Genomic DNA, 19356 nt, shown 5'->3' on the forward strand with positions numbered 1-19356 from the left:
GATCTGGGCTCACTGCAACCTCTGCCTCCAGGGTTCAAGCAGTTCTCCTGCCTCAGCCTCCCGAGTAGCTGGGACTACAGGCACGTGCCACCATGCCGGCTCATTTTTTGTATGTTTAGTAGAGACGGGGTTTCAACATGTTGGCCAGGCTGGTCTCAAACTCCAGACCTCGTGATCCACCCGCCTCAGCCTCCCAAAGTGCTGGGATTACAGGCATGAGCCACCATGCCCAGCCTCTACTGTGTATTTCTGAAAGACAAAGACATTTTCCTACACGAAGGACTGTGCAACCAGGAAGTTAATATTGACGCATTTCTCCCAACTAATGGTCAGACCTCGTTCATGTTTTGCCAGTTGTCTCAATAATGTTCTAATAGAAAAGAGATACAGAATTACACAATGCTGTTGTTTGCCATGTCTCTTTAATCTTCAATTTTTAGTTGAATTCTGTGACTTTGACTCTTCTGACTCTGGTTATTTTATAGAATGTCCTTCAGTTTGAATTTTCTGATGTTGCCTCATGGTTAAATTCAGGTTATGCATTTTTGGCTGGAATATCACAACATGATGCTGTGTTTTCACTAGCTTCCTGTCAGATGGTACATAATTGCAATTTGTCCTATTACTGGTGATGTTAACTTATATTACTTAATTAAATGGTGTCTGCCAGGTTTCTCCATTGCAAATTTATTCTTTTCCTCTTTGTAATTAATGGTTATTTTGTTGAGAGACACTTTGAGATGATATAAATAAACCATCTTCATCAATTTTTCACCCACTAGTTTTAGTATACATTGATGTTTCTTGGCCAAATTAATTATTACTTTGATAGTTGCCAAATGATGACTTTTCTAATGTTATCTCTCCTTCTACATTAATTAATTGCCATTTTGCTGCAAGGAAAATCTGTCTCTTCTCCTTATTTATTGATTCATTTACTTAAGTCATTATGGACTCATAAATCGCTATTTTATTTGATGGTTATAGTTCTTCCTTATCATTATTTACTTTGATGTTCAAATTGTTACAGATTTAGGCAGTGAGAGCCCTTTAAAGTTGGCTTTGATATTTTTGTAATATGTCCCCATCATTCTTTGAGCATTTCTTTACTTAATGGCACAACAAGGTGTTCTAGCTTACATTATACTTTTCTTGGCCCAGCCTGTACTCAGTCCTTTCTCTAAGGAAACCTTTTTACTGGGAGAAAGGGAATTTAGAAACCAAAATTTGAGTCTGGATGTGCTCATTACTGTTGGTGTATAAACAAGAAGAATAGCAAACATATTTATATATTCTTATAATCACACATATTTACATCTATATTATTTCTATCTAGTACATTGATATCTTTCATTGGAATCTACCACAGGGTTTATTGTAGTTGTATCTCTTTCTCTATTTGTAACTTCATTTCTTCAGTGAGAAACCTGGCTGATTAATCTCATTATATCTACAGAAGTCCCCTCTTATCTGCGGGAGGTACATTCCAAGACCCCAGGTAGATGCCTGAAACCACGGGTAGTACTGAGTCTGATCACTGTCATTTGGAACACATTTCTGTTCCTGTCTTCCACCCACACATTTAATGCCTTTACCATTTTATCTAAGCACTTACACACTGTGGTTGTAACGTTTGCAGTTTGAGGTGCGACGCACAACTAGCACAAATTTCTTTTTCCTTCTTCACAACTTCACAGATAGTTGATTCATTCTTACTGTAGATCTTAGCAACCTCAGCATACAGTTTTGTTTTCTTTCTTGAGTCGAGAACGTTCACCTTTTCACTTAAAGGAAGCACATTGCTTCTTCTCTTTGACATAACTGAATTGCGAGCATTACTACTCTTGTGCTTTGGGGCACAAGTAGTAAAATATGGGTAACCTGAAACAAACACAGGAGTACTGCAACAGGCAATGTAATACCCAGGTGACTGACCAGCAGGGAGTGTATAAAGCATGGATTCTGTTCCGGGTGGGATGGAGCGCATAGCACTAGATTTAATCACTCTACTCAGAATGGTGCACAGTTGGAAAACTTATACATTGTTTATTTCTGGGATTGTCCACTTAATATTTTCTGACTGCAGTTGACTGCAGGTAATTGAAACCACGGAAAGTTCAACTGGAGATCAAAGGAGACTACTGTGCTTATTGTACCATTTCTGCCTGGATGCAACCCGTCTTTCATCACCGCTGATGCTCCCACTGCCCCTCATCCCACTCCTATGTAAATGCCCTTTTCACCTTGCTCGGGTCCCAACATCCCACAGCAAGCCACTGCCACCATGGGGGCCCTTCTGTCCCTGCTGAAGCTCTGACACCCTGTACCAGGTCATGTAAACACCCTTCCATCCTGCTTAGGCTCCAATACCCCAGAGCAGGCTGCCAGCCCACCCCACCCAGCCCCCTGCAGGAATGCTATCTTGTACAGGCCCTAATAGCTTTAAGACTGAATAAGGAAGAAAGGAGGTAAAGGCAGGCAGGCAGGCAATCAGGAATGAGGGAAGAACTTTCATTTCTCTTATCATGGGTAAGAATGAACAGCTTTGCAGACACTTAACACACCACTTGTGTTTGTGTTTGTGTGTGTGTGAAGTGACAATATCTAGCAATTTTGGTATACAGTTATTTGCTGGATATCTTTTTTTAAAAGGAACTCTTTATCTATTAGGATTTTTTTTTTTGAGGCAGGGTCTTGCCCTGTCACCCAGGCTGCAGTGCAGTGGCACGATCATCACTCACTACAGTCTCGACCTCCTGAGCTTAAATTTAAGCTGTCTTCCCACCTCAGCCTCCCGAGTAGCTGGGAGTACAGGTCTGTGTCACCATGCCTGGCTAAGTTTTTTATTTGTTATTTTTTGGTGAAGATGGGGCTCCCGCTGTGTTGTCCACGTTGGTCTCAAACACCTAGGCTCCAGTGATTCTCCCGCATTGGGCTCCAAAAGTGCTGGGATTATAGGCATGAGCCGCTGTGCTCAGCTGGGAATATTAACCTTTTATCTGTAATGTACGTTTCAAATTTGTTTCTGAATTTGTCATCAGTTTTTACTTATTATTTTGCCACACAAAGATTTTTATTTTATGTAGTCTAATTTGTTACATTTTTTTCTTTTTGCTTTCAAATTTTGAATCAATGTTGAGGAATGTTCTCTTTTCTAAAAAAAATGCCTTGGTTGCTTTTTGATTGATATCCAAGTTAAATAGATGTTGGATTATATTTTTGTGGGAAAATAACCTGACTCAACTCTGTCTCTTCCCACTTTGAGCTGGAGTTCAAGAGCTGGAATCACGCGTCCTGGTGCCTGGAGATTTATTAATTTTGACGGGGAACAAAGTGCTAATGCCGTGTGATGCCGTTCTGATTGAAGGCAGCTGTGTGGTGGATGAAGGCATGCTGACAGGTACAGTTCCATCGCCACAGCTGACAACCTCTGTGGGCTGGCCCACACTCCACGCTGCTATGGTCCCTACTCCTCCTCTACCTGAATGACAATGGCTGGCTGTAAAGCATTGGCTGCTATGGGACCTTCCTGTTTCCACAAATCTTACTTAGTCCTGCTGTGAATGGATCTGAGGGTTCAAATTAAAGCTCTTTCTATGTGTTAAGTTTGATACAATAATAAGTTTTTCAGTGTTTAGTATTTCTTTCTTGAACAAAAGATTATTACAACCCTCTCATTTACCTTAAAAGATTGTAGAGATCATTAGATCTTTCAGAATTGTCTGTAACTTTTATGTTTATTTATTTTAAATAAAATGTGTTTTTATTTAAACTTGGAGGGTTTGAAAATCATCAGTGACATCCTGAAACCCACAGGGGTCATCCAAATTCTTCCTGGCCTGGCTTGAAAATGTCACGATGCAGCATTTGGTAAACCTGCTGCTTCCAAAATACACACTGGGTGTTTTAGACTAATTGTAGTTCATTTACAAATAGCAATGCTGGAGCTGGGTGGGACCTGTGAGGTTATCTCATATCACAGGCATAGCAACTGAGGTCCAGAGAGGTGACTTGCTTCAGGTTACACTGCCTTGATTTCTCACTCACGTAGCATAATGATGAGGTTTGGCTGACACTGCTATAAGATAAAGAAGAATCATAAAGTGTTTCTCGGAGACGAAATGAGAGGCTGTGAATACACAGAGGCTGTGAACGCACTCTCATTGGTGTAACATGGTTCCCATTCAAGTTCAGATCAAATCCATTTCTCTCAGGCAGCCCAGAAAGACAGGTAATGGAGACAAGTATACACACCTTCTTCCTATGTTAGCTTACAAAGAATAAATGTGTCGCAGACCATGGCAAGGCAGGTCCTTTTCCCTAAAAAATCCATAGATTCATCAAAATCCTGTAATGCTGGGGCTTCTGCAGTGCCAAGTACCACTTTCCTAATGAAAGTAGCCTTAATATACCGTAATGTAACTCCGACTTTCTATTGACCACTCTGCAGAGACCAGCAGAAGACTTTAGAAACTTGTTCCTCAGAACAGGCCGTAGTTATCTCACGGCTTCATTCATTACCTTGTATTAGCACTTCAAGCCTCTGCAACAGGCCCCTCCCACTGCACTGGTAAAAGTTGCCAAAGTCCCACTTGCCAAATGCAGTGGACTCTTTAAACTTCTTTATTTTTGAGACAGAGTCTCACTCACTCTGTCACCCAGGTTGGAGTGCAGTGGCTTGATCTTGGCTCACTGCAATCTCTGCCTCCCGGGTTCAAGTGATCCTCTCATCTCAGCCTCCATCAAGTAGCTGGAATTACAGGTGTGCACCACCACGCCTGGCTAGTTTTTGTATTTCTAGTAGAGGCGGAGTTTCATGATGTTGGCCAGGCTGGTCTTGAACTCCTGACCTCAAGTGATCCACCCTCCTGGGCCTCCCAAAGTGCTGGGATTACAGGCATGAGCCACTGTGCCCAGCCCGCCAGTGCCTTTAGACATATCTGTGGACACTTAGGGTTCTCAATGTGTTAGCTCCTAGATAGCTCTCACGGCCCTTTATTCTCCACACTCCACATTCTTGACTGCACAGCTCGCAGTTCCCTAAATAGTTATTTCCAGCTATCTTGACATCTGTGTTTGATGTACAGTACCCATAGTATTTATAATACTGTATTGTAGTTATTAGTTTACATATCTGTCTCCTATTCTAAACTACAGACCTCTTAGAAGTAGGAACTATGTTTATGCTTGTATCCCCAATACCTAGGGTTGTCTCCGCCACATGGTAGGCTCACAAAAAAAAAGTCTGTTGTATGATGAGTGGGTGCAGGCATGATTTAAATGAGGGAAGCCATCCTGCCTCACAAAACAAGATGCTTGTTTTCTGTAGGAGAAAGTATTCCAGTCACCAAAACTCCGTTACCCAAGATGGATAGCTCTCTGCCCTGGAAAACACAGAGTGAAGCGGATTACAAACGGCATGTCCTCTTCTGTGGAACAGAGGTTATCCAGGCCAAGGCAGCTCGCTCTGGGACCGTGAGAGCCGTGGTACTGCAGACTGGTTAGCATCACCTCCTTTTTCTTATTTTTAATGGTATATTTTTGCCCAGTTTGTCTAGTGCCTTAAATTTATTAGGTAAAGAGAAGCTGTTTTTTCTTTATAATCATATTTTTTAATTTTTAATTTTTGTGGGTATGTAGTAGCTGTATATATACTTATGGGATACCTGAGATGTTTTGACACAGGCCTGCAACGTGAAATAAGCGCATCATGGAGAATTGGGTATCTATTCCCTCAAGCATTTGTCCTTTGAGTTACAAACAATCCAATTACACATTTTAAGTTATTTAAAAATATACAATTAAGTTATTATTGACTATAGTCACCCTTTGTACTATCAAATAGTAGGTCTTATTCATTCTTTCCATTTTTTTTGTACCCATAGATAAGGAGAAGTCTTACCTACAGGTACAAAACACATCAAATATATATAAATCCATATATTTTAAATACCAATTGAACTATGGCATATGCCTGTTAGTAAAAATGATAGTACTGATAGCAATAATTATTATGTATGTGCTTTGCAGTATGTAAACTATTTTCACTATATTTAACTAGCAGAGCAGAAATGCTTACTGTTTCTACTATGTCCATGAATAGGCTGAGGCCACACAATTCAAATGAACTTAAAATATACCACGGCCAGCGATTGACAGAGCTGGACCTAGAACTCAGGGCTTCTCATCCTGAATCCCAGGTTCCTCCTAGGGTGGGCTAGAAACTGAAAATTTAACATTGCAAAGTGCTAGAAAAGTGAGTCCATCAGTATTTACTGGACCACTAAATTTTAATTCAAGTGACATGCGAGTGCGTGCACAGGTTTGAGTCATTTTCTTAAAATAAAATGCTATTTGGCAAAGCTGTGCTGCGCACCCAGTACGGGGGTTTTCTACCTCCAGGATGCATTGAAATTGGAAGTAGAGGGAAGGAAGGCCAGAGAGAGTACTGGGCTCTGAGATAGAGATTTCCGTTCTAGCATTTATGTATTTTTCTAGTTATCTTTCAATTGCCTTTGAGCTTAAACACTGTTCAAATATCAGTAGAGAAAAACAAAGGCAGTGTTGAGGTTTGGAAGAGCACTAGCAGTAGTGTTGGTCATCCTGAGCTTGTGGGGTGTGTGTTTGTTTTTCTAGGATTCAACACTGCAAAGGGAGACCTTGTGAGGTCCATTCTCTACCCCAAGCCAATGAATTTTAAGTTGTACAGGGATGCCATCAGGTTCCTCCTATGCCTTGTAGGAACAGCCACCATTGGGATGATCTATACTCTGTGTGTCTACGTGCTTAGCGGGGTAAGCTGTCTTTGCTGTTTTATTAAATGCACACATACTCATCTATCTATCTCTCTCTCTCTATATATATATGTATATATTTTGTACTGTACATGTTGGCCTTAACCTAGGATGTGGTTTACAAATCTGGGAAACAAAGCCAAGCGCTGAAGCCTGCGTATAGACTTCCAGACCCCAGGCAGCAATTGATCACTAAGTTCCATAATAACAAACAGGTTTCATGGGATAGTGAGATAAAACAATTTATTTATTGATATATCAATGTACTTCTCTTTTCCTCATACTTTATACCATTCTTCCTTTTCAATCTGAGAATATATTTATTTCAATAAAGTATCATTTTTAGAGGTATTGAGCGAGGGATTTTAAATAAAATCAGACACCCAGGTTTGGTGAGGTCATGGCAGACTAGTACGTTATTCTTTGTTGGTAACAATATAAATCACCTGGGTTTTTTTATTGCTATTTGGGGAAAGATAGTGAGAGCTATAAACATGGTCATGCCTTTAACCCACTGATATCATTTCTTGAAATTTGACCTAAAAAAGTAAACAAAAAGAAGGAAGGCTGGGCATGGTGGCTCACGTCTGTAATCCCAGCACTTTGGGAGGCCAAGGCAGGTGGATCTCCTGAGGTCAGGAGTTCGAAACCAGCCTGGCCAACATGGCAAACCCTGTCTCTACTAAAAATACAAAAATTAGCCAGGTGGCGTGTGCCTGTAATCCCAGCTACTCGGGAGGCTGAGGCAGGAGAATCGCTTGAACCCAGGAGGTGGAGGTTGCAATGAGCCGAGATCGCACCACTGTATTCCAGCCTGGGCGACAAGAGCGAAACTCCGCCTCAAAAAAAAAAAAAAAAGGCAAAGAGTCATATGCTGTTCATCAGAGATTTGTCTGTAATAATTAAAGAATGACTGTCGTCCAGGAACCTCCAGGGGAGGTGGTGAGGAAAGCCCTTGACGTCATCACAATTGCGGTTCCTCCTGCTCTACCTGCTGCTCTGACCACAGGCATTATTTATGCCCAGAGGAGGCTGAAGAAGAGAGGCATCTTCTGCATTAGTCCCCAGAGGATCAATGTATGTGGACAGTTAAACCTCGTCTGCTTTGACAAGGTATGTATGTTTCATCCTTATTCTTATCGTCATTTTTATCATTGCTGTCATCATGTATATCTACTTTTACCCCCTTGCAAGGCAGGAGACATAGAATGTGGGTGCCTGTCTTCATTTTATCCCTGGTTAGATGCATGATCTGGGAAAGATATGTCTCTTGAGCTCGCAGAGTCCAAGGTTTAGAGGAGAAGTGGGTACTAAATAGGAGAATCTTTTTGGGTCCTTCCAGCTTCAATATCCTATGAAAAGCAACTAAAATAGCATCCTGTTTCTCTGCAGTCAAAACCTTCATACAAAGAAGAAAATTTAAACCCTTTACTATCATCACTGCTGTATCCTTGATGCTAAGAATATTGCCTGGCATATAGTTAGTGTGCAGTTAAATATTGATTGAATTAATGAACGATAAAAAGGAGGGGTTTATTAAACTGTGCCTTACTGTGAGACTCATATCAAACTCTTGCTGTATTTTCCCGTCTGTAGTTTATTGCTTAAAATTTCGATTATTCGCCAGTTATTCCCAACCAGCCTCTTATTCTACTGTCTTTTTACTGTATTTATCTAGTCTGCACACACATATGCTGGGGTGAAGGTGGGAGTTGTGAGAGAATAAGATGGAATGCCTTTCAGGGCACTGTGAACAGGTGAGCGTGGGTGGAGGCCTGGAGGCAGCAAAGCATGAGAGTGTGGTTTTGACTAGAACAGTAGGTTGGTCATGGGAGAGGCTGTCTGTGGACCTTGAATGTCTGGCTAAGAAATTGTTTACATATATTTTAAGCAGTGGAGAGTTATTGAAGGCTTTTGTTGCTGTCGTTGACTTCTTTTTTTAATTTACTTTTTAAATGTGGTAAAATAAATGTAACATGAAATTTACTATTTTAGCCATTTTGAAGTGTACTGTTCACTGGCATTAAGTACCTTCTCACTGTTCTGCAACCATCACTACTATTCATTTTGAGAACTTCTTTTATTTTCCCAAACTGAAGCTATATTCATTCAACAGTACACTGAAGGTTTTGATAGTTGAGAATTAATGGGCTCAGGGCTGTATTTTATAATTATTGGAATATCAGAAAGATCTACCAAGAACAGAAAGTCAACATGACTCTTGCCACCATTTTTATATTATTTTGTGATCAAACTAGCAATGTAAGAAAGGACATTTTATTTATGAGATTATATCCTTGGAGTTGGAAAAAGAAACAGGAGTGGGAGAGATAATTGTGACCTGAATTTGTATAAAAAATGAGCAATAATTATGAATAATTATGATTATTATTAGCTCTTACTGTATGCTAGATATTAAATGAAACACTTTATGTTATCCCATTTAATCTTCACCACAACTCTCTGAGATTATGACCATGTTACAGATAAGAGCTCTTATATTTAGAGGGATTAATTTCCTCTGGTCACACAACTGGTGTTTAAACCTAACCCGAATTCTTAACCATTATATTGCACTAAGAGAAATACCACCACCTTTTTTTTTTTTTTTCCAAATAGCAAACCATTTCTTTCAAGTCTTTTCACACACAGTGCCCTGTAGGTAAAAATTTCACTCTATTCCTTATTTTAATGACATATTTTAAACTTCTGCTATGAAACTAGGACTCACCCATTTTATATTGAGGACTTTCCCATCCATTCAGTCTACTGTTAGATCCTCAAAACAATCCTCTGAAGTTGTGAGGAAGATACTTTTTTTGTTGTTGTTATGGAGGACACTAAAGTTCAAAAAGATTAAGCGCCAGCTTGTTAGACAACTGGCATAAGCTCATCAACGCTTCCAACGGGCACTCCAGAGACCTACCCATTGTGCCCCTCCTTGAAGTGCTGATCTTGTTAATATGTTTGTGAAGTATTTTCTCATTACAAAAATACCTTATTTATCTGCACTATGGAGTCTTCACTTGGGGCCACTGGATTTTTTTTTTTTTTTTTTTTTTTTTTTTAAAGTAGGGAGGTGGTTTTGTTACGTTGCCCAGGCTGGTCTCAAACTCCTGAGTTCGAGTGATCCTCCTGCCTCAGCCTCCCGTAGTGCTGGGATTACAGGCATGAGCCACCACACCTTGCCTGGATCTTCAGAGTAAATGGAGCATTTGTTTCTGTTTAGACAGGCACCTTAACAAGGGATGGCTTGGACCTCTGGGGAGTCGTGTCCTGTGATAGGAATGGGTGAGTACCTTGGACTAAATGCATTCTAGTGTCTCTTTTTCCAAAATTCCATGTTTTCTCTTGAAATCACTAATGGAGACATTTGGAATTTGGCTTTGGTGGACAATGATTGCCAAAGTATCTTCTTTTAACTTCTCATCTTGAATTCTTCAAAGCCTCACTAAAACACACACATTTCCCCCCATCCCAACCCAGTCCCATGCCACTCACAAGTCTGGGAGATGAAGCTTTGACACTGCATTCAAATCCTTGCTAAAATATAATTTGCTTCCAGCATGAAGTTGACCCAGTATAAGTAATTTAGACATTACCAGGACACTGTCCTTTAAGGAGGTAACACTTTGTTCAAGCTGAATCCTCTTGATGTGCTAGGAGGAAGAACACTGCTCTCACTTTTGTACCCTGAATTTCAGGAAGAGGAACATTTGTAGAACCGTAGCTAGTGTACTCATTTTTCTTGGTATTCTAATTTTGAGAACTCTACTTTCTGGATGCTGGAAACTCTTTTTTCTTTTTCTTTCTTTCTTTTTTTTTTTTTTTTTTGAGACGGAATTTCGCTCTTGTCGCCCAGGCTGGAGTGCAGTGGCGTGATCTTGGTGCATTGCAACCTCCGCCTCCTGGGTTCAAGCAATTCTCCTCCCTCAGCCTCCCGAGTAGCTGAGATTGCAGGTGCCTGCCAACATTCCTGGCTAATTTTTCTACTTTTAGTAGGGACAGGGTTTCACCATGTTGGCCAGGCTGGTCTTAAACTCCTGACCTCAGGTGATCCGCCCACCTTGGCCTCCTGAACTGCTGGGATTACAGGCATGAGCCACCGCGCCCTGCCGAAACTCCTTTTTCCTAGCAAGAAGACAGTTTTGGCAGTTTTCAGCATGGTGTGTTAAAGATTTGCACAGCCCTCGTCTGTGGGCCTCTGGTGGCCATGTTTTGAGTTTGCGTCTCTGCCCGCTTTTTCAACTCACTACGAACTCCCGTGGAATCAGAACATGAAATCTCTGATGCACTTGACATTTATGTTTTGTTTGAAAATGAAAGTTTTTTCCTCTAACACTTATAACTTAAATCACAAAGCGTTTTGTACATGAAAGGTTCTTTGTGGTTCTTTTGCATTATGACAGGTAATTTATCCATAAAATGTTAATTACACATAGTTTAATAATTGTCATATTAAAATGCTATCTAGAAACAAGTCTAATTCCTGGATTTAAAAAGTGATTAAAAAAATTCCTCATGCTTCTAACCACTTTAGTGTACAGAAGAAGCCTCTTAAAGTGTTAAACTCTAGAGTTCTTTCATTTTTCCTAGAGGATAGATTTGGATATATACTTTGTCTCATGGTTCATTAGTGTTTTTCTGTTTCAGCCTCTACAAAATATGTGTACATTTATTCAAATATGTGAGCATCTTGAGAGCAGTCTTGTTCTTATTTAGATTTGCATCCCTAGTGCTGTAGCTCTGTACTAGGCACAAATAGTAGGTGCACAGTAATTGCTTATCTAAAATGAACTCAATATGTTCCATCTTTTGAATGTTCTTCTTATTCGATTGACACCAAATTATTCCTAAAACTTTGGAAACTTTCTGTTTCTAAAAGTGACTTGTTACATTTAAGTAATAACAATTAATATAATGTTTAGGTAAATGATTCATTCCCCTCCCTCCCTCCCTCCCTCCCTTCCTTCCTTCCTTCCGACCAAAGTTGAATTCCAATGATTAAAACAATTTAAAATTAAAAAATGACAAATTTAATTAATAAAATGAAACAAAACAGAATTAATTCCAGGTAAGAAGTGAGCACCTGACTTACAGGCTATTAAATACCTTCTTGTTAAAGGTGAGCTCATCACTGATATTTCTTCCTTTCCAAAAAGCCCTGATTGTTGTGCCAGATACTTTAAGAACTATTAAAGGCTATCAGGGATTGATAACCAGAAACACTCAGATGAAAATGCACGGACAGGAATGATAGAGGAAACACTGAGATGAAAATGCGCGGACAGGAACGATAGAGGAAACACTCAGATGAAAATGCGCGGACAGGAACGATAGAGGAAACACTGAGATGAAAATGCGCGGACAGGAATGATGGAGGAAACACTGAGATGAAAATGCGCGGACGGGAATGATAGAGGAAACACTGAGATGAAAATGCACGGACAGGAACGATAGAGGAAACACTGAGATGAAAATGCGCGGACAGGAACGATAGAGGAAACACTGAGATGAAAATGCGCGGACAGGAATGATGGAGGAAACACTGAGATGAAAATGCGCGGACAGGAACGATAGAGGAAACACTGAGATGAAAATGCGCGGACAGGAATGATGGAGGAAACACTGAGATGAAAATGCGCGGACGGGAATGATAGAGGAAACACTGAGATGAAAATGCTCGGACGGGAATGATGGAGGAAACACTGAGATGAAAATGCGCGGACGGGAATGGTGGAGGAAACACTGAGATGAAAATGCGCGGACGGGAATGATGGAGGAAACACTGAGATGAAAATGCGCGGACGGGAATGATAGAGGAACACTGAGATGAAAATGCGCGGACGGGAATGATAGAGGAACACTGAGATGAAAATGCGCGGACGGGAATGATAGAGGAACACTCAGATGAAAATGTGCGGACGGGAATGATGGAGGAGACACTCAGATGAAAATGTGCGGACGGGAATGATGGAGGAAACACTGAGATGAAAATGCGCGGACGGGAATGATGGAGGAAACACTCAGATGAAAATGCGCAGACAGGAATGATGGAGAGCTTTATGTATTTGCTGTGCTAACCAGAGTCTGGCCCTGTCCTCTGGAGTGCAGAATTATATACTCAGAATTACAGACTAGTGACAGTGTACGGCTCATAGTAAAAATAAGATTTTTTTTCTGATCTGTATTTTGCTTTTCAGTGTGAGTTTAAGTTTCTGTGTTAACTATACTGCTGGTGGTCTCTTCCTTTTAGATATTTACTAAAATACCATCGGGTATGCGGTGAACCACCAAGATGAGTTGCTCTTTCAATACATAATAATGAATATAACTAACAGGGTCAATATGAAGCCAGGACATTTTTGAACTCTTAGTGTGACAAAAGGAAGCTTGAATGCAAAAGCCAGGAAGCCATGTGGCTGAATTGTGAGTTAACATTGCGATATGTTTGCTTTCAAAACAAAGGGCTACAGCAACTTAAGGTTATCTTTAAATAAATGCAGGGTCCATATTATCAGAAGTAATTGTCTGTCTTGAAATGTGGTCTCCAGGATCAGACAATGGCAAATAGGAACTTTTCCAAAAAAGAAGAATAAGGAAGGCGAGAGGGAGGCCTGATAAAACCGTTATTAGAGGAACAGCTAGAGGTTCCTGTGCAACACCAGAGGGAGAGGGTAAAGGGGGACGGCAGAGTTGATCCATAAGTTTGAAAGAAGTTGGCATGTGGAGGAGGGGGAACAAGTGGACACTTACTGGTTCCCAGGAGCAGATTTTGCCCCGGTGTAGGATGAAGCTTCCATTGTTCAGACGTCCTCCAAATAGGATAAGCTGCTTTGAGAACCAACGCCTGTGCTGCACATTTGAGAAGGGGCTGTGACTAACCAAGCTGCAGACGACATTCTTCTTGTGATGCCAAAGCCGAACTTAATGGCCTCCACTCTGAATTAGTGAAGGAACCCTGCATATAACATTTGAGTTGTATTTTAATAGCTTTTTAGATGAGACTATGTTCTCATCTAAAATGAGATGATGGGGATAATGGTTGGGATATGGACACAAGAGGCTAAGGTGGAAGAGGGGGATGCAATGTTATTTTGAAAAATGTTTTTAGACGGGCACGGTGCCTCACGCCTGTAATCTCAGCACTTTGGGAGGCCGACGCAGGTGGGTTAGCTGAGGTCGGGAGTTTAAGACCAGCCTGGCCAACATGGTGAAACCCCATCTTTGCTAAAAATACAAAAAATTAGCCTGACATGGTGGTGGCTGCCTGTAATTCTAGCTGCTCAGGAGGCTGAGGCAGGAGAATCGCTAGAACCTGGGAGACAGAGGTTGCAGTGAATCGAGATCACGCCACCGTCCTCCTCCAGCCTGGGTGACGGAGTGATAGAGTGAGACCCTGTATCCAAAATAAAAAGAAACAACTCAGAGACCTTTCTCATGCTTAGTGAACTTACTTGGTTGAATGAAGCACTGTTAATGTGAGAGGATTGGAGAGTGGCTATTAATGCAACAAAGCATATTAAATTAGTTTTTATAAAGATGTTTGTTCACCTCCAAGATGCTCTGTTTTGGCATGAGGCGATGGAATGGAAACCCATTTCCTTTTCTCCTGAAGCTTTCAGGAAGTTCACAGCTTTGCCTCGGGCCAGGCTTTGCCATGGGGCCCACTGTATGCGGCGATGGCCAGCTGCCACTCTCTGATCCTTCTTGATGGGACCATCCAGGGAGACCCTCTGGACCTCAAAATGTTTGAAGCCACCACCTGGGTAAGCCTCTGCTCCTCAGAGAATCTGAGAAGCTTCTTCAATGCCAGAGCAACATAGGCAATATCAGAGCTATCTAGTTTTTATAAAAGGTGAGGTTTCCAATGTGGAGTACATTTGGTAATGAAGCACAAACTAATCTAAGGCTGGTTTCCTCATCTGTACAATGAAGCTAATAATAGCATCTACATAATGAGATTGCGAGGATTAAATGAGATGATACATTAAAAAAATCCTTGACACTATGCCTGGCAAATATTAAAGGTTCGATCATATTAATATAATTGTACTTATTATGCAATTATTTCTTGTCTCTCTGTGCTGTTCTCCGAGCATTGTCTGGTTTCAAAGACTTTCCAGAATATGGGGATCAGAAAACATTGCTGTCTCCAGTGCTCAGGACAACTCAGAGATTCATGGTGACTATAAGTCTTATTTCTATTAATTTAGTATTGATTTTATTTCCAAGACTAGAAGGAACAAAAAAGAAAACCACTAAAGAGCTTTTGTTGAGACTCTAAACTAGATTGAAGAGCCAACGGTGTAGTTCAGGAATCTGGCTTTTCCGATTCTAGTTTTGGCTCTGCTCTAACTGACTGCTGAATCCCATTAAGCTATCTCTCATGTTGGGGCTTCGGCTCTCATGACCATAAAATGAAGTTGAATTAGACCAGTGGTGTCCATGTAACACAAAACAAGACAAACAATCTGGAATCTTCTCGTAAAAGGAAACATTCTCCAGAAACACTCTAAAGACTAAATAGCTGGAGTTACTCCAGTTGAAATAAAAGGTGGGATCTAAAGATGAGGATTAAGGGACCTGCATCCCCGACTACTTAGCTATAATCCCTTCCTTTCTCCTGAGCTGCATATAGCTCTCGCCTCTGGTGGCACGCTTTGAGCACCACTGAAAGAGACAATCTTCAGGGTCCCTTCCAAATCTCCTGGAGCATTATTTCATAGCAATCTAATATAACTTTGCCAATCCTCCATCTTTTCTGGGTTACTGATTCCATATCTTTAAATAGGGATTGCAGTTTCCTCTCTGGGACCTTGTCAGCCACTCAATGAGATGATTACAAAGCAAGCACTGTGTTGTCTTTGGGTAAAAGGTCCCTTTGACTATAATTTAGGGTCATTATTATAGCAATTACTGATTATTAACCATGTATATCACAGTCTCTGCCCTGCCCTACCCCAGCCCTGAGAACCATCCATCCAAATTAGACAGACATGCAAGGGCAGGAAGAGCCGTGAAGTGCAGGAAAAGAATGACAGAAAGGTGCTTGCTTCACGCAAAAGAAGTCTGGCCCTTCATGCTCGTGACTCTCAAGCTAGGCTCTTCAGAATTGGAGAATGAGCCTTTACACAGCACATTCCAACAGAGAAAACAAGATAAATTGCATGAATAATTCAAAAGTGTCTGCCCTTCAAGTTGTGCAGCATTTTCAATGCATTTTTTTTTTTCTGTGGCGAAATAAATCTGGTTCACCTCTGAGGGAAGAGACACGGAAAACACACTGAGGTGGTCTGAAGATTTTCTCAAGGGGAGGGTTCAAGCATAGCATCAGTGGGCAAACAGTAAATAAATCTCTGCAATGAAATATCCTATTTGTGAAATAGGAAATGGCTTTTTCTGGGGACGATTTCCACATCAAGGGAGTGCCAGCACATGCCATGGTAGTTAAGCCCTGCAGAACAGCCAGCCAGGTAAGCCCTGCTTGCTCTTCACCCCACAACACCCAAACTCAAAGAGAAACTCTCTTCTGGCCCCTAGTTTTTGAAAGGTCACAGATGTGTCTTTGAATTTCAGGTGTGAAAATGGGTGAGACCTTCCCCCTTATTTGTTAAAATAAAGATTACAGAAGGAGTGGTTAATTCCCAGTAGCTAGAAGCTATATCAGCATGTTCCTCTCCTTTCCCCATCCCTCAACCAGGTCCCAGTGGAAGGAATCGCCATCCTGCATCAGTTCCCATTCTCATCGGCACTGCAGAGAATGACAGTCATTGTCCAAGAGATGGGAGGTGACCGACTGGCATTCATGAAAGGTGCACCAGAGAGGGTGGCCAGCTTTTGCCAACCTGAGACAGGTCTGTAACTTGACTTGGATTACACCTGGCAAATCTGTATCTCCAGATAAATATGTCCCCAAAGCATTTGATCTATTAATTCAATTGCCTATGGGTCATCACCAATTGGGTGGCTCACTGGCATTCCAAATTCAATACGAAAACCAATGGTGTCTTTCTCATTTCCTGTATTTCCCAGTTTCCTATTTTGGTGCATGGTACCACCATCCCCCGCCACCACCCCATTTAGGTGTCATCTCTGATTTCTTGCTCTCCCTTAGTGCCTCTGTCTCATCAGTTGCTAATCCATGGTCCTTCACTGCATCTGCTCATGCTTGATGAGCTTGATGCTCATGCATCATTCCTGATCACTTCAATAGTTGGTGGATTGACCCTCTGCCTCCAGTCTCCCCAACTTTGATGTGCCCTCTGTACTGTGACCAGATTTTTCACCTCGCGATTATTTTAGTTGCTCTCATAGGCTCCAGTATAATCTCAAATTTCTTTAGGATCATATATAAGGCTTTCAGGTTTGAACTCCCAGTGAACTTTCCAGATGGGCCTTACCACTCCTCATCCTGTGCTTTCCTGAGCTGAACTAACTCTTCACAGCTTACTCTCATGCCTCCATGCCTAAGCTCATGATTCTCCCTCAGCCCCAGAATCCTTCTTTACTGAACCACCACCTCCCAGGCTGGTATATACACCACCAAACGCTTTCCATAGCATGCCGCAATGGCCTGGGCATAGCAATGATCTCATTTGATTGCATTGTTAGTCTGCTGGCTGTAACTCAATTAGACAGAAATCCTTAGAGCAGAACTTGAGATTTTTTTTCAATTTCATTCTTTTTTTTAACCTATATTTTAAGTTCAGTGGTACATGTGCAGGTTTGTTACGTAGGTAAACTTGTGTCATGGGGGTTTCTTGTACAGATTAATTCACTGTCCAGGTATTAAGCCTAGTACCCATTAGTTATTTTTCCTGATCCTCTCCCTCCTCCCACCCTCCACCCTCCAATGGGCCCCAGTATGTGTTGTTCCCCCCATATGTCTATGTGTTCTCATTATTTAGCTCCCACAGATAAGTTTGGTTTTATGTTCCAATGTTAGCTTGCTAAGGACAATGGCCTCCAGCTCCATCCAGGTCCCTGCAAAGGACATGATCTCATTCTTTTTTTATGGCTGCCTAGTATTCCATCATGTATATGTACCACATTTTCTTTATCCAGTCTACCATTGATGGGTATTTAGGTTGATTCCATGTCTTTGCTATTGTGAATAGTGCTGCAATAAACATATATATGCATGTGCAGCTTTATAATAGAATGATTTACCTGTCTTTGGCTATATACCCAGTAATGGGATTTCTGGGCTGAATGGTATTTCTGTCTTTAGGACTTTGAGGTATCACTGCATTTTCTTCCACAGTGGTTTAACTAATTTACACTCCCACCAACAGTTAAGCACTTCTTTCTCTCTACAACCTCACCAGCATCTGCTGTTCTTTGACTTTTTAATAATCACCATTCTGAGTGGTTTGAGATGGTATCTCATTGTGGTTTTGATTTACATTTCTTTAATGATCAGTGATGTTGAGCTTTTTTTTTTTTTCGCATGACTATTGGTCTCATGTATGTCTTCTTTTGAAAAGCATTCATATCCTTTGCCCACTTTTTAATGAGGTTGTTTGTTTTTTTCTTCTTGTAAATTTTAAGTTCCTTATAGATGCTGGATATTAGACCTTTGTTGGATGCATAGTTTGCAAAAATTTTCTCCTGTTCTGTAGGTTGTATGTTTACTTGTTGACAGTTTCTTTTGCTGTGCAGAAGCTCTTTAGTTTAATTGGATCCCATTTGTCATTTTTTGCTTTTGTTGCAATTGTTTTTGGCATCTTTGTCATGAAATCTTTGCCCGTGCCTATATCCAAAATGGTATTGCCTAGGCTGTCTTCCAGGCTTTTATGGTTTTAGGTTTTAAAAGTCTTTAATCCATGTAGAGTTAATTTTTGTATATGGTGTAAGGAAGGGGTCCAGTTTCAATCTTCTGTGTATAGCTAGCCAGTTATTCCAGGACCATTTATTGAATAGGGAAGCCTTTCCCCATGCTTATTTTTGTCAGGTTTGTCAAAGATCTGATAGTTGTAGGTGTAAAGTCTAATTTCTGGGTGTAGAGCTTGTGATTTCTTCTCTGCATAGCCAATGCCTGGCAGATAGTAGATTCTCAATAAATGTCTGTTGGTTAAACTGAAGAAAAAAGAATTTTACACTTTTCCTATCTTTTTTTTTCTTTTTTCAAATGCTTCCTTCTCATTTTAGCTTCACTACATCTGAAGAGGTCAACCCTGAAAATGTAGTTATGTTTAGAATTTTCAACTGACTTGTTTACCTATCTTTGTAGAGGTGTGTTTTCTTGGGCAAAAGTTGGATGTTTGTAAAGAATTTCTTTGCCAGTACTGCCTAAGTAAATACTGCATACTAACCTTGTGTTTCTTTCTAAACAGTACCCACTAGTTTTGTTAGCGAACTTCAGATTTACACAACCCAGGGCTTTCGAGTCATAGCACTGGCCTACAAGAAGCTGGAAAATGACCACCACACTGCTACCTTGACGAGGTAAATGGGGATGATTTTGATAAAGCAGAAAGGTCTGATGGAGAGATGTGCCAGGTTGGAATGTCAAGTGCATTAGACTGGGATGGACTCAGGGGCTCTGGGTGGTGGACGG

General features: G+C 40.9%; 1 protein-coding gene across 1 annotated transcript in view; it reads left to right on the forward strand.

Annotated features, from left to right (window-relative positions):
* LOC115837296 (probable cation-transporting ATPase 13A4) overlaps positions 1 to 19356 on the forward strand; it is a 151393-nt gene that overhangs the window by 120185 nt on the left and 11852 nt on the right. Inside the window, exons 14-22 of the mRNA XM_030822807.1 lie at positions 3266 to 3400; positions 5330 to 5500; positions 6637 to 6794; positions 7719 to 7907; positions 10024 to 10085; positions 14413 to 14563; positions 16184 to 16270; positions 16498 to 16651; positions 19133 to 19244. Coding sequence (XP_030678667.1) covers positions 3266 to 3400; positions 5330 to 5500; positions 6637 to 6794; positions 7719 to 7907; positions 10024 to 10085; positions 14413 to 14563; positions 16184 to 16270; positions 16498 to 16651; positions 19133 to 19244 — 1219 coding nt within the window. The remainder of the gene's footprint in view (positions 1 to 3265; positions 3401 to 5329; positions 5501 to 6636; positions 6795 to 7718; positions 7908 to 10023; positions 10086 to 14412; positions 14564 to 16183; positions 16271 to 16497; positions 16652 to 19132; positions 19245 to 19356) is intronic.

The sequence above is a fragment of the Nomascus leucogenys genome, chromosome 11 (genome assembly GCF_006542625.1).
Source record: "Nomascus leucogenys isolate Asia chromosome 11, Asia_NLE_v1, whole genome shotgun sequence".
NCBI classification, from domain to species: domain Eukaryota; kingdom Metazoa; phylum Chordata; class Mammalia; order Primates; family Hylobatidae; genus Nomascus; species Nomascus leucogenys.